The sequence below is a fragment of the Lepidochelys olivacea genome (assembly GCF_965140295.1).
Source record: "Lepidochelys olivacea isolate rLepOli2 genome assembly, chromosome: 2".
NCBI classification, from domain to species: Eukaryota; Metazoa; Chordata; order Testudines; family Cheloniidae; genus Lepidochelys; species Lepidochelys olivacea.
In genome coordinates, this window is record NC_140412.1 from 209,569,451 (window position 1) to 209,588,865 (window position 19,415).

At 39.3% G+C, this 19,415-nt stretch overlaps 1 protein-coding gene across 9 annotated transcripts in view; it reads left to right on the top strand.

Annotated features, from left to right (window-relative positions):
• The window catches only part of OSBPL3 (oxysterol binding protein like 3), a 136,294-nt gene extending 125,877 nt beyond the window's left edge, over window positions 1-10,417 (top strand). For all 9 annotated transcript variants that reach the window (XM_084620605.1, XM_084620610.1, XM_084620607.1 and 6 more), the window contains 5 exons: window positions 1,156-1,300; window positions 3,154-3,298; window positions 3,961-4,087; window positions 6,679-6,801; window positions 8,690-10,417. In XM_084620605.1, the coding sequence (XP_084476731.1) occupies window positions 1,156-1,300; window positions 3,154-3,298; window positions 3,961-4,087; window positions 6,679-6,801; window positions 8,690-8,786 (637 nt within the window). In that variant the 3' untranslated portion in view covers window positions 8,787-10,417. The remainder of the gene's footprint in view (window positions 1-1,155; window positions 1,301-3,153; window positions 3,299-3,960; window positions 4,088-6,678; window positions 6,802-8,689) is intronic.
• Window positions 10,418-19,415: the final 8,998 nt, after the last annotated feature.

Below are 19,415 nucleotides of genomic sequence, written 5' to 3' on the forward strand. Positions count from 1 at the left end.
TTACAGGCCTGTCTATTCTTCTCAATAAGGAGTCCCCATTCACATAGACCTGCCTTTTCCTGGTGATGGTGCTATTCTCCAGTCTATCCCCTGTTCCCTCTGGCTGCAAGTTCTTTCCATTCCTATTCTCCCTTGTAATCCTCTTCAACCCATCCTGTATCCTCCTGGGGCTCATATTTGGTGTAATCTCCATTGACTCGTCCCCTTTTCTGATAGGACTAGCCACTCTTCTCTTCTTCCTTGCCCTTCCACCTTCAGTGACTACCTGCTGAGTCCCTTCTTCATTTTCCAACTGTGCAAACCTGTTCTTGAGCTCTATTTCTCCTTCACTAGCCCGTCTTTTCCTCTGCCTGGTTCTTTTAGTCACATGCTTCCACTGACCACTTTCCTCACCCAGTCTCCCCTCAGAATTCCTTAGTCCTGCTTCCATCTGCAAGTCTGAGCTTTTCCCTTCAGGTACCTCATGCCTTTGCTCCATAATCTGCTCGAACCCCTTTCTAAACTCAACCAAACTTTCCACCTGCATCTCCAGACCTCGGATCTTTTCCTCCATCAGCTCTATCAGACAGCATTTCATGCAGACAAAACTCTTACGACGTACCCCCTCCAGGATCAAGTACATACCGCAGCTTCCACATCCAGTCATCTTCATTGTGTCTTCCTCTACATGAGTCACTCCCACTGCTGCCTCTGTATCTGTCATAGCCTTTCCACCTAAATCCTGTTAATCTGGGAAACACAAACCACACCAAAACACCACCACCCGCAGCAAAAACAAACCCCAAACAAGCACCACAATACAAACTCCCACTGAAACTCCCCTGTTTACAGCTCTGTTTGCTAGCTTCTGTGCCATTAATGCTTCTTCCCTTAATCAATTGTTATATGCAATACGAGCACTGTTTTTTTAACTTTGGATGAGCTAAGAGAACTAACTGAATTCAGTGCTATGGTTTACACCAGAAGTGCAAAGGTTTTTCAGGGAAATTGATTTTCTTGCTGGGTCATTGTGCTTGCCCCGCAGGGAGGGAAAGGGGAAAGGGAGAGAAGACTCATTTAACATTTTTGAATAAGAAAATTCCTCCATTAGTCATTGTTATGAGTTCATTGGTTATTTTAGGGATGGCATCATTCACCTCTTTATCTTGCTTCAAGTTTCAGAGACCATTTTGAGTGGAATAAGGTGACTTCTTGTATCCATAACATCTTAAGTGGGCAAAGATGGATTGAACACTACGGCGAGATCATCATCAAAAACTTGAATGACGACACTTGTCTCTGCAAACTGACTTTCATAAAGGTGTGACTTTCACTCACCGCAGTGGTGTTAATACTTTTTCTGATGAGCACTGCTGTAAGGAGGATGCTATATAGTAGAGCCATGCCCAGCAGGGTACTCTTGTTCCTTGGGCTGCTTATGAATCACATTTTCCCTTTGATCTAATTGTAATTGACACAGGTGCGTTGGAGATTTTTGTCCATCAGGGGGAGAACCGAACTCTAAAAGAATTGCATTTCATTCGGGAGGGCCAGGCAGAAAGTAAAAGTTGCTGCTTGGTGTGAGGAGACTCCTGATGTATGGAAAGAAACCACCAGGGTCAGGGAAGAGTGGGCACTTTCCAGCTGCCTCTGACTAAAGACAGGCACTAGGTATCCACTAGTGGTGACTCCCCACATGCCTCTCACTAAGCCCCTGTGGGGCAGTCTGTTCTGTTTGCTTTCAAGTTGTCTTTTACCAGCAGCTGTAGATCTGGCACTTACAGGCCAAGTGCCTAACAAGACTCCAGCTGAGCAGCCAGCACTCTGCTTCTCCCTTTTGTGTACCCAAAGCACTAGCTTAGCTGGGCTGTTGTGTAAGGCGTGTGCTTCAGTAGGAGGCATGAAGTACTCCTGACCATGCAATTTAAAGTTATATCAGCAGTGGGTTAAAATGGCTTCTTGGAAGCACATGGCAACTAGAAACCCAGCAAGGCATCTGTTGACTAGGCTGGTTGCTACCTGACTGAGACTTTTGCATATCATATTGAGATACTTGCCTAAATCCTGGTTCTCCTTATCTAAGTTTCTTGGCGCAAGTATTTGTTTCATCCCTTCCATCCACATGGTAAGTGCTGTTGCATGCACCATGCATCTGCAACAGGAGAAAATAAACTACTGTAAAACATCCTTTGAAATTTCATTTTTGTGTTCATTTGTTCCCATGAGTATTATGACAGGTTTCAGAGTAGCAGCCGTGTTAGTCTGTATTCGCAAAAAGAAAAGGAGTACTTGTGGCACCTTAGAGACTAACTAATTTATTTGAGCATAAGCTTTCGTGAGCTACAGCTCACTTCATCGGATGCATACTGTGGAAAGTATTCTCAGTATGCATCCAATGAAGTGAGCTGTAGCTCATGAAAGCTTATGCTCAAATAAATTGGTTAGTCTCTAAGGTGCCACAAGTCCTCCTTTTCTTTTTAGAGACTAACCAATTTATTTGAGCATAAGCTTTCATGAGCTACAGCTCACTTCATCGGATGCCTTAGCCTCTAAGGTGCCACTAGTACTCCTTTTCTTTTTTCATGATTATTATGTCACTTTCTAGGTAACACTGAAATGATTTTCAAATGCTTATTTTTAACTGAAAAATTACAAAGGCATTGTATACAGTCCGTGTTTGGAACTGAGATTTTAAAGTTTGAGATGTATTGCAAATCTTAAGTATTCTGCATTGTAAACTGGCTAAAAGTGGAACTGTTTCTCTGAGCATCAATCTCTCAAATTTGCAGAAGTGAAGGAGTTTAGATAAACAGGCCATGGATCTGACCCATCTCTGGTTCTGCCTTGGGATTTGTAAAATCAAAGTCCAGTCCCTGCTTTACCTTTCTCTGCTTAACTTTGCCCTTTAAAAAAATGGAACTTTCAGAGATTTTTATAAACATTTAAAGGGGTTTTGCAAGTCAACTAGTTAAAATTACTGGGGGTTGCTTGATGTCTGTAACACTGTGTAGTGTAGATGAAAATGAACGGATGTGTGTCCCAGATCTTACATATAGCTATTCTTTAAGAAAAAGCACCCTCAGATGAGTCCTACAACAATAACATATCTAAATGGCAAAATAGTTCATACTTCCAAATTTGCAGCAATGTTGTTTCTGTTCATTTTAACTATAGGCAAAATATTGGAATCCTAATATGCATGAGATTGAAGGCAGTGTCATGGACAGAGATGGGAAAGTAGTGCATCGGCTTTTTGGGAAATGGCACGAGAGTATATATTGTGGAACCCCGTCTTCACCAACCTGCATATGGCGAGCAAGTTAGTAACCAGTATAATCAACACTTGTGCAGAATTTAAGTTTGCTTGAGAATGAATTTACCCCTATGTTCATACCTCATCTCACGCTACATGTTAGGTCCAGGTTTATTATTATTGTACACAGATTTGCTCTTCTGTTTGTAATGTGTAAAACTTAAATCTGAAAAGCTAAATTGTATAATTAGATTTCTCAAATATTACTTCTGGTAAAGAAACTAATCATGGATTTTTTTTTTCTTTCTGCACTATATTCCCCTTATTTTGGGTCTCAATTCCACATTTGGGCAAGTATAGGTGTTAGGGGTTTATTTCTAAAAAATAAAAGGGATGTTTTTAAGTTTCTGAAGATGTTTAGTGGATGCTTGTTCTTAGAAATTAAAGATGGGCCCAAAAAGTTCAGTACTGCAATCTGATTCAAATATGAACTCCCACAAAGTTAGGTGGTTTGCACCCATCTCTCTCCAAAATGGTATCAAGCTGTGAAGTCATGCCCTTCTGCAATATGTAATGTATTCATTTTTTATTTATTTTGACTGAGATTCCAAGAAGCTATTTGGGGTGGTATGAGCTTTAAAGCCTTAACATATTAAAATAGCAGAACTTCATTTAAAAAAAAAAAGATAAAAGCCTAATTTGCACTCTTTATACGTGTTTCTTTTTAGATCCCATGCCTAAAGATTATGAACAGTGTTATGGATTTACACAGTTTGCATTAGAGTTAAATGAACTGGACCCACAGACTAGGCCATTCCTACCACCTACTGACACACGATTTAGGCCAGACCAAAGGTAACATGTTCTGCATATATATTCCTTATTCTTTATGTATTTTTATGTCTGATTTTGTAAGTAAGTAGTTTTTAAGTGAGGTGAAACTTGGGGGTACGCAAGACAAATCAGACTCCTGAAAGGGGTACAGTAGTTTGGAAAGGTTGAGAGCCACTGGTCTAGTTCATCCTCCAGAGCTCAGGCAGGATTAAGTATACCTACACCATCTTTCACAGGTGTTTTCCTAACCTATTTTTAAAAACCTCCAGTGTTGGGGATCCCACAACCTCCTTAGGTAACCTATTCCAGAGCTTAACTACCCTTATAGTTCGAAAGTTTTTCCTAATACCTAACTTAAATTGCTCTAGCTGAAAACTAAGCTGATTACTACAGCTATTCTGTGGCCATGGAGAACAGTTGATCACTATCTGTTTTAGAACAACCTTTTACATATTTGAATTATCATGTTCCTCTTCAGTCTTCTCTTATCTAGACTAAACATGCCCAATTTTTTCAACCTTTCCTCAGACAACTGTGATTTCTAAACCTTTTATCATTTTTGTTACTCTCCTCTGGACTCTCTCCAGTTTATTCACATCCTCCTTAAAGTATGGTGCTAAAACTGGACACAGTACCTCAGCAAAGGCCTCACCATTGAGGAGAGTGGGGTGGGGAGGGGAAATTACCTCCTGCATCTTAGATATGACGCTCCCAGTAATAAATCCAGAATGACATTTGCCTTTTCATAACAGTATCACATTGTTCACTCATATTCAGTTTGAGAGAGACAAGATAGGTGAGGTAATCTCTTATTGGACCAACTTCTGTTGGTGGAAGGGACAAACTTTTGAGCTTCTCAGAGTTTTCCTTCAGGTCTGGGGAAGGTAACCAGAGTGCCTGAGCTAAATATAACAAGTTGACAGATTGTTAAGCGTAAGGGGTTCACACATGCTCTGGGAGACCACTTAAAATGAAGTAGGCAATTAAGGGTTAGCAGTCAGGGTGTTATACATTTGTTGTAAGGAGACAGTATCTCTAAGTCCATGACTTTTAGAGTCTAGTGGAGTTAGGAATTTAAACTCCCAGGCTTGTCTTTTGAAGGTGTTCTCTAGGATGAGAATTGACAGATCAGATATGGAGTGATCACTTTGTGAAAAGTATTCACCCCCGGGTGTTATGGTGTTTTGTCTTTTATCACATTTCTGTATGAGTGTCTGGTTTCACCCACACAGTTGTTGGGGCATTTGATGCACTGGATGAGTTACACCACGTGTTGTGATAAGCATGTGTAGGACCCATGGTTATTGAACAGAGTGTTGGGGAGGGGGATACTGATCATCATTAAGGCTACGATTTAGTCATGTGTATTTTCAGTAAAAGTCATGAACAATAACCAAAATGTCACAGCCAGTGACTTGTCTATGACTTTTACTAAAAATACCCCTAACTAAACCTTAGGTGCTATGGGAGGGGGCTCCTGGACTGATGCCCCGGGACAGTGCCTGGGACCAGTTGCCTGGGGCTGCCAGAGCAGCGGCCGATACGGCTGGCCCCAGGGCTACCCCAAGTGCCTTCCGAGACTTCCATGAAAGGCTCGCAGCCTTAATCATCGTAGCAGTGGAGATATGTCTGCAGGTTTTGCATCTATTGTTCTGGCAGGATCTGGTGCCACTTCCAGTTAATGTGTCCTGGCCTGTGGGGAGCTTGCTTCTGATGATGATCTTGGCAAGATTAGGTGGTGGTTTGAAGGATGGAATATGGGGATCAGGAAAGATTTCTTTCAGTATGTGGTCCCCATCAAGTATGGATTGTAATTCTTTGACACCACCCCACAATGGAACCCCTATGGGGTAGGTGACAGCTAGGGCTGTGTTCTCAGTGAGGTGTTTTTTTCTGTATTGAAGCAGATGCTCCTAGTGTATTTGGGTGGCCCATTCCATGATGCGATTTACTTCTCTGGCAGAGTGTCCTTGTTTGGTGAAAGCAGTTTTAAGTGTGTTTAGGTGTGTATCCTGGACTTTCTCTCTGGAGCATATTCTGTGGTATCTTTGAGCCTGGCTGTAGAAACCAATTTCTTGGTGTTGCTGGATCTGTGGAGGTAAGTGTGGTGATCAGTGGGTTTCTTGTATGTAGTTGTTCTTAGGATTCCGTTGTTGAAGATGATGCTCGTGTGGGAATGTTCTAGAGAGTGTTTGATGGATGGGCGGTGATTGTTGAAGATGTGGTGGAAATCCATATTCAATTTGTGATCCCTATAACCCCCTGATCCTTTTCCGCAATACTGCTGTCTACCCATTTATTTCATTTTTTTTTATTTATGCATTGGATTTTTCCTCCCTAACTATGGTCCTTTGCACTTTATTGAATGTAATCTAAATTCTAATCCTGTCCTCCAAAGTGCTTGCAACCTCTCCCGGTTTGATGCATCACTTTCTTTTTATGTGAATGAAAAATCTTGCTCTGCTGATTTTAATTGTTCACAATAGCTGAACTACAAACTGCAGGATCTTAGAGTTCAGATTCTGAAACTTTGAGTCAATGAGAGGGCATTGCAAAAACAAAGAGCGGAAGCACCAATAATCTTTGGCTCTTATACCATTGCTGTACTATAGGTTTCTAGAGGAAGGGAATATTGAAGGAGCTGAAATGCAAAAGCAAAGGATTGAACAGTTGCAGAGAGAACGGCGAAAGATTCTAGAAGAAAACAACCTGGAGCATCAACCTAGATTTTTCAGGTACTATGTAAACAATGGCAAATACTGTAATTTAGTGAAGTTTTTGCGTCACAGCACTGGCTTTGTACCACCATGGGGCAGAGGGTGAGTATTTCCATAAGTCAACTTTTACAACCAGGTTTTTTTGGAACCTGGCCATATAAACTTGCTTCAGACTTAGATTAGTAGCCAAGGAACAAACATACCCTTCCCCATGACATCCCTAAACTTTTTTTGTTTGTATTTGTAATCCCGGAAAACAAATCTCAGTTGGCAGCCTCCATACCAAGACTGCAGATTGAATTTGCCTGGGGAATGAACTTGTCTTTTCATCCCTTCGAGTAAGAGTTAAGACACACAGTTGAAGTGGAAGGATTAAGCTTGGCACCTGGTCTGTGTAAGCCCTCTCTGCATAGCCCTCCCAATGAAGTCGACAGGAATTCCATGTGCAGCAGGTTTGTTTCCTGGGCTAGCAATCTGACACTTTACGCAAGCAATGAAGTCACTTCCATCATTTGAATGTGTTTTGCCTATATAAGGGGGGAGAGAGAAACCTTGCATTCATAACATAAAATGGCTAACACAGGCTTTGGCGACTACAAGTTTAAAAGTGAATGTTGGAGAGAACATTGCACTTACCTGCCATGTCCTTGGTTCAGGATCTAGTAAGAAGGTTGGAGCCAGATTCAGAGTAGAACAGATATCTATTGAGACAAAAGGCCTGGGGATTCATGAGGAATTAATTCTTTGCAGTGGAGGTAGGTGTCTTACTTTTAGAGGGAGAATTTGTGAGAGAAATGTAGGAACATTTCCAATGTACGTATAAAGAGGTGACTAAAATACATTCCTTGTGTGTATGAGGAGTGGGGATGAGTTAACCCCTGATTAGTAGTTATAACTGATATTGGGTAAACTCGGATGGTAACTTGATGATTTTGACGAAAGGGAAGCAAGCTTTGCCTCCAGCGGGCTAACCAGTCAGTGTAGCAGGTAAGAGACCCAAGTACTGTTTAATTGTGCATTCCCCCAGATCCTTTATTATGAAGAAATTGTTGATCTATTCAATATTCCCCAAAGGCAGATTGCAGGAGGGAATGCCCCTTGATTTGGAGAAACAAAATTTGGTTAAATATTGGGTAAGATGGAACATATGTAAAATGTATATTGGTAGAAGTGTAATTATGAGGGTAGTGAGCTCTAACAGAGAGCCAGGGCAGGTCAACATGAAGGTAGAGTTACTCTAAGAGTATGTGGGGCATGTGCTTTGGTTTAAATTAATAGGGTAAAATCTCTAGCAAGGCTGTTACCCAAACCTTAGTTCAGATATGGATTTACAGGGTTTACCTTTGATTACTTGGATTTTCTCTCTTCTAAAATGAGTAAACCTGGCTTTATTTAAAATAATTTTAGAGTAAATGGCTGTTGCCATTGCATAAATGCTCTACATTAGATTAAAGTTCGATTGTAATCTTCTCAAAGCAGGACCTGTCTATACATACAGTGCCTAATTCCATGGGCCCTGACCCTTGATTGAGGCCTCTATGCACTGCCACCGTAAAAATAACTGCCATAAGCCATTCCTGGAGTGAAGTTAAAGACAGGTCCAGATTCAGACAGTCATAGTGTGGACAAAAGTAATATCGTGGATCATTTAGGAAAACCATTCTCACAAGGGTTTCCAGGAAGTTGGCTGTGAACCTTGAGGCAAGGGAGAAGCCTAGAGCCTGATTTTAAAAAGTACTGAGCACTCACCATTCCAGCAGAAGTCAAAGCAAACTGTGGGTGCTTACCACCTCTGAAAATCGGACAACTCAAGACCTAAACGGGGGTGGCAGGACCAAGAAACCAAAGGGCAGCAAAAGTACAAAGTTCAGCTATACATTCAGGAAATCATTTAATCTTTTGACAGGAAATCCACAGATGACTCCTGGGTGAGCAATGGAACGTACATGGATCTTAGAAAAGACCCTGGTTTTTCCAAACTGGACAATCCTGTTCTCTGGTGAGAGAGGACCTTAGAAGATGCTCATCTGTGTTTCTCTGATTTATGTGTGTGTACAGCTTCATACATTAAGTGTACCTTCTAGAATTGTGCTTCATTTAGAATTTGACATATATATTTTCTTCATTTGATTTCTTTACTATTTGATTGTTACCATGATTGTCTGAATGTATAAAAAAACTGGTTTTATAAACTATTTAATAAAATAAACATTATTGAATGTTAATGGCTGGGGAGGGGAGAAAAAGAAGCTTTAACACTACTTTTCCAAAAGTTAATAATGCAAATTCAGATTTAATGTATGCCTTATTGAATTACAAAGGAGAAAATATCAGCCTCTCCTGGCTGTGCTAAGAAACATGAATGGAAGCCATGGTTACATGAACTTTAAGTGGGCTACCAAGGTTGGAAAGACAGCTTTTAATTACTGAAACAAAGCGAGTCTGCTGGTGCTGGAGTCTGAGTAACCTTTTTATTTTTTTCTGTAGAGATTAAATAAATTCCTGTTTTTATTTGCTTGTCACCAGCCTATTTAAAAAGGTAATAGTGAGCTTGTATTTGTGGTTCTACTGCCTTACTTAGACAATTGTACCCTGCTACATGTAACACTAGAAGATCAGGAATCACCACCAAATCTTCTCACCCAGAATCTTCAAATTTACAGCCCCAAAAAGGGTTTGGTTAATGCTTGAGCACTGACGGGATGAAAGAAGATTTTTCTCTCTTTTCCAGTAAGTAAAATAGACATAGAGCACAAAATTTTCTGCTTCCGTAGCTGGACTTCTTTTATTTACCTGAAAAAATCAAACAGGGATACTTTTTAAAAACTTAGTAAAGTAAATTATTGTGTTAAAGTAACAGACGTTTTCTTAAATACATTTTTGATATATTCTACCTCTTATTATAAGCAGCATATTTAAGATCTTGTATTAAAAAAAAAAAGACCATCTGCCTTATAATTATATGTATGGAATCTTTGATCTTCCTTTAACTGCTTGTTGTGTTCAGATAAATATTTAAGTGTCTTGCACTAAATTGGTTTTATCTCTTTTCTGTACTCTTTGTACATATAGGTAGTATTTTCATGCAGATCAAAAGTATGTCTATCAAACCACAGCAGAAAATAGATGTAAAATTGCACATTTGAGTGGAGGTGGTGGGGTGTTCCCTCTTCCCTCAAAATCAAAGTAATACAGTAGCACATGTAGCAAAACAAATTGTACTCTCAAAGCAATTTACATTCCTGGCCATACTAGAACCCAAGCCTGATCCACATTTTCTAGGTCTGTTGCATGCAAACCTTTTGCGAGACTCTCTGTGGTAACAACACTGAAAGGTTTCCACTGTGCAAAAAAAAGAAAAAGTAAATTATTAGTGGAGGTTTTGAGATTGTACAAATTAAAACACAAGTGAGTCAAAAGTTGTTGCTATGTTTAACCAGTTTATTATTGGTGCAAGTTGCAGCTAGGGGAGATGAAGACTTAAGAGAGATCAAAAGCTTTGAAAAACTTCCAATTTACTGTGTGCTGATGCGGTCTTAAAGAAAACCCTTTAAATATTAGATCTCTTTACTGCAAGTTTATTGTATCATGTATAACATTAAACAAGTGCTATAAAAGTTGCATTTTAAAACTGTTCTGTGATGTCAGTTAAATTTATTATTTAATTTTGCCCGGTAACACCTTTACAATTCCACTTCACTGATTTCGTAGCCACAGCTGCTACCTTAGGAGTTTAACTCACTTTGCAAATCAGCCTTTCTCTCATTTGCACAATGTTACTTAAGCATTGTTCTCTTTTATTTAATCTGGCCTTTAAAGATGCAGGACACACTAATTGTTTAAAGTCAGCAATTTTAAATAATACATGCTCAGCGTGAGACAGGTGAAATCTGGACTTTCTGACTCAACAGGAAAACTGATCCACTGGGCATAGTTGGAGTGTTTTGAGAGAGAGTTGTGGGAATTGCACAGTCCGATCCGTTGTTGCATCTCCATCTTAGTTTATTTTCTCATAAAAGCTGTCTGAAGAATTAATTGCTACTTCAAGATCAGAGGGGGGATGTGGGGGTCACGTGACGTGCCCCCCAGATTGGTTACTTGGCTTGTACTGAGCTTGCTCACATGGAATGAGCATGCTCAGTAACACTGCTGAAGTCTGCGGCCCTCACTTTGCCCCCCTTCCCCCACTCTCAGCAGGCCCAGGTCATCTCTATGTTCTAGTTGTCCCTGCCGTCAGTAGTTACCAGGCATTCTAAATAGAATCTTTCCATCACTATTATTTTCCCACAAAATTAACTTTAAAAAAGAAAATTCTCAAGGAAAATTTGAGGAAGGGACTAAGGTGGTATTTAAGTGTTTGTGTCACAATTAGCAAGTGTCACCATTGCTGTCAGATGTGACCATTATTATACCTTCTGCATGCTGTCTGTTTTTTTTTTTTTCCTCCAAATCTGTGTAATATGCTTAATTCATTAATAATCAGAAGCTGGCTCAAGAACTGTAAGTTAATGGAGTCCAAAGCAGCAGGCTGTTGCCAACTCTCACAATTTTATCATGAGTCGGTTGAGGAATATTTCTAGCTCTCATGATTGTGAGAAAAGCTTGCAAACACGAGCTCCTAAAAACTCAGACTCCAGAAAGCAAATTAAACCCAAATGTGTATCTCATGATTTTCTAAGATAATCTCATGATTGGGGGAGGGGGAGTTTGACTCATTATTTTTGAGCACTGTGAGTTGGCAATACTGTTTTGGGATATTTGTGACCATTTAAAATCTTTAAAACTTTTCTTATTACATACCCCCTTCCAGATATACCAGCTGCCTGCATACCCCTACCCTTCTCATCACTGATATTTTGTGTGTTCTTCTTAAAACAACCTGTCTTTAGCCATTTGTCCCTATTTCACTGTTGCGTACAGATATAGTGCAACGTATACAACCAAGGGGGGGTGAGGGGAACCCTAAATTCTGAGCTCAATTAGACTGGACAGTTGCTAGACAACTGAACCCATGCTGTACAGTGATTAGAGGTGAGGGTTCTGTGTATCTCTGTTCTCACTGGTACATCTTGAAGTAAATTAACTACCGTATTATATATAACAAATTCCCACAGAGTTTTAAAGCTTTGTCTGACTAGCCTATTATGAAAATGCAATAAAATAAGAAAATCCACCAATTTCTCCCATGTACCACCCCCCAGAGATGTTTCATGTACCCCAGGGGTAAGCCTACTACAGTTTGGGACCCCCTGGATAATTTAGGACCTAAGCTAATGCAAAAATGCATTTTTACCAATGACTCGGTACACAGGCCTAATCCTTCACTCCTCTTTCAGGCAAAACTCCTAGATCAGGAAGATGGGTTAATTTTGTACTACTCCAGTTCTTATACTGTGGTACCAAAGGAATCCAGAATATTTCTTGTATATCGAAGTAAAACAATTGCACCTGGCAGTCCCTTCTCATTGTATGCTTCCCAGGTTTGCAGCATGAATATTAACTATTGGGAAAGGTAAAGCTACTGAGAAAGTTAGAGCTGTGGTGTTTCTCTTACACCACATTTCCACTGCTAGCTGACTCTAGTTGTTGATCCTTTAGTTAATTACAAATAGGTTCAGATGTGGAAGAAAAATGCCTTGAAAACATTCTGTGTGTGTGCACACAAACCCATTCATAGCCCATATGTGTAAGCAATTACTCATGGCAAGATGAACATGCAGTTCACACCAGCCTGCTGAAGTATAGTGTAGCTTTTCTTTTTAATGACTAAATAAATAACATTTTGTTTAATTTAGATTTCTGTGTAGTCACACTTTCTCCCTGCATACTGAGAACAAAATATTGTGTTTTCCTTTCATATTGTCCATTTTTCAAAAAAACTGCATTGAAATAAAAAGGCCCTGACATCCGCCCACAAAACCAAGGAAGCTGTTAAAATAGACATGCATCTTTAAAATAAATGAAGAGCAAGTATCATTGCTACCATCCTCTATTCTGGGGCGTTAGCTGGTCTTGCGCATCTTATGAGCTATAGCCAGGGATTCTGGCTTTCTGTTTTAACTCATGCAACTATCTGAAGCTACCTCTTCTGGTGGTGTTATTTTAAACATGAACGCTGAAAAGAACTGATTCAGTCGCCTAATTTGTTCATGAGAAATTAGGAGCTGTCATGACTTCAATTTTACCGACTTTTCAGTGTTAATAGATAAGAGCAGACTCCTGAACTAAAACACTGTAACTGGGAGGAAAATTTGAGTGAACATAGGGAAGCATGCCTTTGGATTTTCTAAAAAATTGTAGTAACAGACATTTTGAAATGAGTCAATTTGTGCAAAACAAACACTGAATTTCAGAAACGTGGTAAACGTAAAGCCAAAATCTCTAATTATAATACTTGCAGAATTTCAGGAGTGAGGTTTTAACTCTGTCCATTTTGCTGTTGTTGGTTTATTAGACTTTAAATAGTTTTTCTTCACACGCACACCTTTCGGTATGTAATTATTTTAGGGGAATTAAACAGTAGTATAGCTTATATAGGACAACCTTTTTGGAAGTGTAAAATTTGAATTAATTTTTTAAGAAGCAATTCACATACGCTGCCAATCTTTACAGAAAGTCAAATCACTGACATGTCCAAGCATCTGCAATCAGAGTTTGTTGAAGGGTAAACCAGTTTTGACATCTATAGCCTCTTCTGCAGAGAGAATATTTCTTCATTTCAGTTTATTCAACTAGTTCAGTTCAATGACTAGGTCATTCACAGTTACGAAACCAAGAGGGAGTTGAAAAAGCAGAAAGCTTGTGTTCCTCTTCCAAGCTCTGAATAAAAGACTGGGTGTGAGAGGATGAGAACTATTAGTTCTAAAATCTTGAAGGGCCTCATGAACTGAAACAATCCATTCAATTCATTAGCTACTGCTACTTCTATTTAATAATTTTTATTTAATAATATTTTGTGTAAAAAAAAAAAAAAAAATTAAAAATGCTCTTTTGGTGCATTTTAAATTGAATTTTAATTTGTATGCAAATAGACCTTGGCACAAATCACAAGTAAAAAAATCTAGTAAGTAAAATATGCATAATACAAAAATGTACAAGTTAAGAATTGGAATAAATGTGAGTTAAGCTATGTAATTGCTTAAATGTGTATAGATATAGCATAACTATAGTAGAGCTCTAAATTTAATGTGAGTCTATATTTAGTTGCAGATGAACACATTTTAATGGTTATTAAACCATGAGAATCCACCTTTCTTTAGGAAAATAAAAAGTACAAATGCAAACAAGATTAAAATGGATTATCTATTTAAATAATAAAAATGTATTTGAAAGTGTGATTTAAAATTGGCGATTTCGATCACTTCAATCTAAATCAATCCACCCTACTATTCTTGGTAAGCAGAATCTCATTAAAATCTGTTGAAATTTTGACCAGAGCAGATCTTAGCATTTTTTTGGGTGGGCCTGTGAAACACCTGGTTGCTTCTCAAGATGTAACCAACTCCCATCTGAACTGACCTGAAGATGTGGGAGAAGGTTGCTAAGATGGTTCTTTGGGAGATATATACCGGACTTAATGGACTAACTTACATTAAAAGGGTTGGTAGTGGGGAGGAACACTTTCAGTTCCTCTAAACGTGGCTTTCTGCTGCGGAAGTGGCTCCCGGCTGCTCGTGTTGGAGCTCTGTTTATGGGCACTGCACTACACTCGGGGGGTGTGATTCCCCGGCTTGTGTACACATACTTGCACTAGCTCTTACCGAACTAGCATGTGTGTACACAGCAGTGTAGCCACGGCAGCACAGGTGGCGGCAGGGGAGCAAGTACCGAGCTACCAGTTTGAGGCAGGTTTGTACTCGGTCTGGCTAAGCCTCCGCTGCTGCTGTCTGTGCTACCGTGGCCACACAACTGTTTACCCTGGTGCCATCTCGATGAGCACTGTGCAAGCATAGGTACACACGCAGGGTAGTCACATCCCTAATGCCTAGTGCAGCTGGAGCTAGAGCTGCCAACACTTTAAAAAAAAAAAGTTGCCAGAGGCAATCATCCAAATGAATTCGGGACCAGAGGACTGCTAGGTTCCTCAGCTCCTGAAAGATGTCGTGTCTCTTCTACTGGAATTTAGCATGGCTGTCTTACCGCCAGTTGGAAAACTTCCAACTTCAGACCAGACTGCAAAAGCATCTGTTAAACTTTTTGCTGAAACTATTTTGAAACTAGAGTTAGAAACTATTTTGTTTCCCATATTGGGACAGAGGCGAGGGAGTGGCTGCAGGGTTTCACAAGTCCTAAAGCTCTTCTCTAGTTTTTACCTAATAGAGTATTGCTACAGTGTTTGAGAAGCCTTCCCATTGCACCCCCAGCCAGTTTTTCTGCTCCTGGAGTTGTTCCAACGTGCAGCAGGATTTTTCAACAATGCTACACCCCAGTCTATCCTTCTGTCCCCTTTTAATGTTTAAATTGTGATTCATGTTTTTATTTTAATGAGTGCAAATAAAGACCAGATAAACACTGGTATAATCCTAAATTATTGAATGTTAATTTCACAATTTACAGCCATATACATTAACACATGAGAAAGATGAGTGAAGTTAAAATGGAATGTAAATAGATTTCTCCGCCATCAATAACTCTGCTATTCTCAGTACCGTCCAGGCTGCTACTGAGGGCAATCCTCCACTGAGTAAGGTCTTAAGCTAACAAGCGGTTACAAAGTCCCAGATCATCAAAAGTAAGTAGGCTCCCTCTTCCATTGAAACCTTTGCGGATCTGAGCCAAAATGTTAACTAGCTTTCCTGTTAAAACTTAATAAATGCCTAAACGTATCACCAATTGCATTATTGTATGTTGCAGCTGTTATAAACAATTCCTGCAGCTTCTAATTTTGAGAACAATAAAACAAGTTTAGTTGAACCCAGATGTAAACAGTTGTCATGTATTAAAGATTATTTCAAATGGTTATTTTTATACAAATTCTTTCCATACTTGTTACTGTTTTGAGCTTTGTACAATTTTGTTTTACATGAGAACTTTTGGGAGTTGATCTACAAGAGAGGGGGAGCTTTCTCAGTTCTGCTGAGTTCAGTGGGAGTTGAGCATACTCGGAATCTCTCAGGATCATGTCCTTTCTTGGTTTTTTTTGCTAGTTCCTATGTTTCGAAAAGTGTATTGTGTATGTCTGAGCTATTACAAATATTATACTGTTAAAAAAATTAAAAGATTTGATTTTCAGTGGGGCACTAGACTGGACACTATTCAAGGAAGGTATTTTATTCATTACAGTTATCACGACTGTCTATTTTGAAGACACTACTTCCATAGTCAGAATCATTTCTGTCCTCTTCATTTGCTGTAAAAATACTGGATCATTCTACTGTGTAATTTATGGCTTGTTTTCTCTCTCTAACCAGATTAGCTAGATGTTAATAAATATTACATATGAAAGGTCACAGAACATCCTCATTTTTGTTCAGATTTATTTCAGCTGTCATTTATACAGACGCCAACAATTCTATCTGCTGTAATGCCTTATGATTTTATACTTTCCAAAATCGACAGGCTGGAAGTACTCTCGTCTGGTGGAGCTGATGCATCCCTTCCACAATCCCCCTAGGACTTAACTTTGCCATTCCCCAGCAAGGTCTAGGTTGACTGTTTACCCTTATCTGCATACATTATAAAACACAACATCATGGATATTATGCTGAGGAGGGGATGGAAGAAAAATCACAGAATACATACATTTACACCAAAGAGAAACTTAATCTTAATGAGAATGATCAATAGAAAAATGCACAGCCCAGAAATATGCTATAACACAGCTAGAGAGACCACAGTCTTCACATTCTATCGGCAACAAAACCTTTAAACATAAAACTAGTACTTATGGCTGCAGAGAGAACATGAATGTGAACCAGTACAGTGCTTTCTTCTTGAGTCCACACACAGATACTGAATCAATAGCACTATGGTGGAAATCTTGCCCTTCCTTTTATGGGTGCAGGGGTCCTGAGATGTAGTTTGGTTGCACAGGGGATGGGTGGAATGGGATGTGGCAAGCCCATACAGATGGAATATACTCTGATCAGCCCGGAGCACAGCTCTGCTCCATTTCCTACACCTGCTTGTAGAGAGGGCTTTGGGGGCATGCCATGGTAGAGCTGGGAGAGTGTGATCACTGAATTCACTACCATAACATTACAGTGATTTCACTCTGCAGAACAAGCATAGGAGCCCAAGGTAAGTATGGCTACAGTGAGTGAGAATTCTTTCCTGCTAGTTCCCTTAGGGAAATCCAGCCACTTTGGCCACATGCTGGATTGAGGATTTGGCCTTATGTCAGTGAACTACCCCTGGTTCATACCAGTGAGGTGTTAACATCTTCATGATCATTTAAATGGTAGCTATTTCATTGCTGATTATGTTGATAGAAACATCAGCTAATGTACTAGAGCCAGTGTGGCTGGAGGAATTGTAAAGAACATTTCACAGAAGCAAATGTTTTTTTATAAAATATTTGATTGGGGGGGTGAGAGCAGCAGGATCTTCAAAGCTCAAGAGGAATAGGGAGCAGAGACTGAAGACCTAAGGGGAAAGGAAGATGTGGGAGAAGAGATGAGGGGAGGGAGTAGAGAAATGTGACAATTTGAGGAGGAAGATGAAAGTGGGGTTTTTTTTTAAGAATACAAAAGACAAACATGCAGATAACTTACTAGACTAGACAATGTATTAATGTGTTGTATGTGTATTGAGTTAATGGGCATTAAAAATGTCAGACTTCACAAAACATTTCCACATAGCCTATAGGATTAAATTCTGCAGCTTGTGGTATAGTTTCTACAGATTGCCAATGGCCACCATAATAGACCAAGCATCAGCAGCGTACATAAACACCACAATACACAGTTCCTACTTCTTAGGAGCTTCCAGTCTAAACTGGACACAACACTTCCATGAGCCACATTTGCTGTACTTACGCTATATTCTCCAAGTGTCCTACAGTACTCTCCATTTTAAAAGTCAGCTTTTGCTACACGATGACTTGAGATGCTCCTATTACTGCCACTAAATAGAAGGATACATTTTGACATTCGAGATACTCTAGCTCTGTATAAGGAAAAGGAGGACTTGTGGCACCTTAGAGACTAACCAATTTATTTGAGCATAAGCTTTCATGAGCTACAGCTCACTTCATCGGATGAAGTGCATCGGATGAAGTGAGCTGTAGCTCACGAAAGCTTATGCTCAAATAAATTGGCTAGTCTCTAAGGTGCCACAAGTCCTCCTTTTCTTTTTGCAAATACAGACTAACACGGCTGTTACTCTGAAACCTAGCTCTGTATAGGAGCTCTTTGCAAATGTTAAGTTTTTAATAAAATCATTTTAAGTTTCCCATCTTGCAAATGCTTATGTCCATGCTTAATTTAAAACACATGACTTAGTTCCATTGGGTTATGCATGTGCACAAGAATTGTTAGGACCAGGGCCTGTCTGTAAATCAGGTCAAGTAGAAAGCCTGGATGCTGTAATATATCACTATTTGGTGTATGCTTCTGACTTTTTCCCTGGTATCTGCAACACGACTCTTTATTTGTTACTGAGAAGAACTAGTTCCTAATATTGTGGGTCAGAATCTCAAATTATATAAAACAGCATAGCTGCATTGAACTCAATGGAACTGTGCTGATTTACACCTGAGGATTTGGCCCCTTGAATTTGTCAATGTAATTTTTACAATTTTTGGAAAAACAAAACAGTTAATACCTAGAATAGAAGAACTTGTACATAGAGTAATTTACACCAGATGAAGTTCTGGTCTGTACCTCCACAGACTTCAACAGTGATTCAACTTCTTGTAACTTGTTGAGACATTACTTTCTCTTATTAAGCCTTATTTGAAATGCTTCCTGTAATTCCATCTTAACTTCTGTTGCCCCAAGGCCAACGAGAGTCCTCAGAAAAGAATTATATTTGCATAATTAACAATACTTTTCTTTTACCAAAAATTGAGTTAGAGGTATCACCAAACATATCATTACTGGAATATTTAAAAATGGCATGAAAAGATTTGATCTTGAGCAAAAGACTGCACTAGAAACTAGTTTAAAAAGAAGTATTACAATAGGTGGCTTGAAACTTATTTTTCTCTTTGTTTCTTGTCAGAACATCACTGCAATGTCTGGCATTTTGGAAGGATTACATAGATTTATCACTAGACAGGATTCTGTCTAACAGCTAACAGAGAGAAGTGATTTACCATTGTGAAATGGTGCCAGACACAAAAGTAAACAGTGGTGGTCAAACTGAAGATGGAGTGAAGTCAAGAGATCATCCTTCTTGTATTCAATGTATGCTACTTACCCATTAGTCAAACAAATCTTCTGGAAGCAGCTAAAGATAGAATTGTTAAATAGCTTTGAAAAAGACAGCATTTTCTTAAAGGTTTTAAAATTCTGATCTTAATCCTGCAATCCTTCCTCAGGCAAAGCCCCCACAGATTCCAACGGAGGCTTTGGCCAAGTAAGGACTATCTGAGGAGGCCAATAACAAGTGTAATTTATTTTTAAAGGAAAATAAAATTATATAGTGATCTGATTTAGTTCTGTATATATCAAAACATGGCAAACCCACTC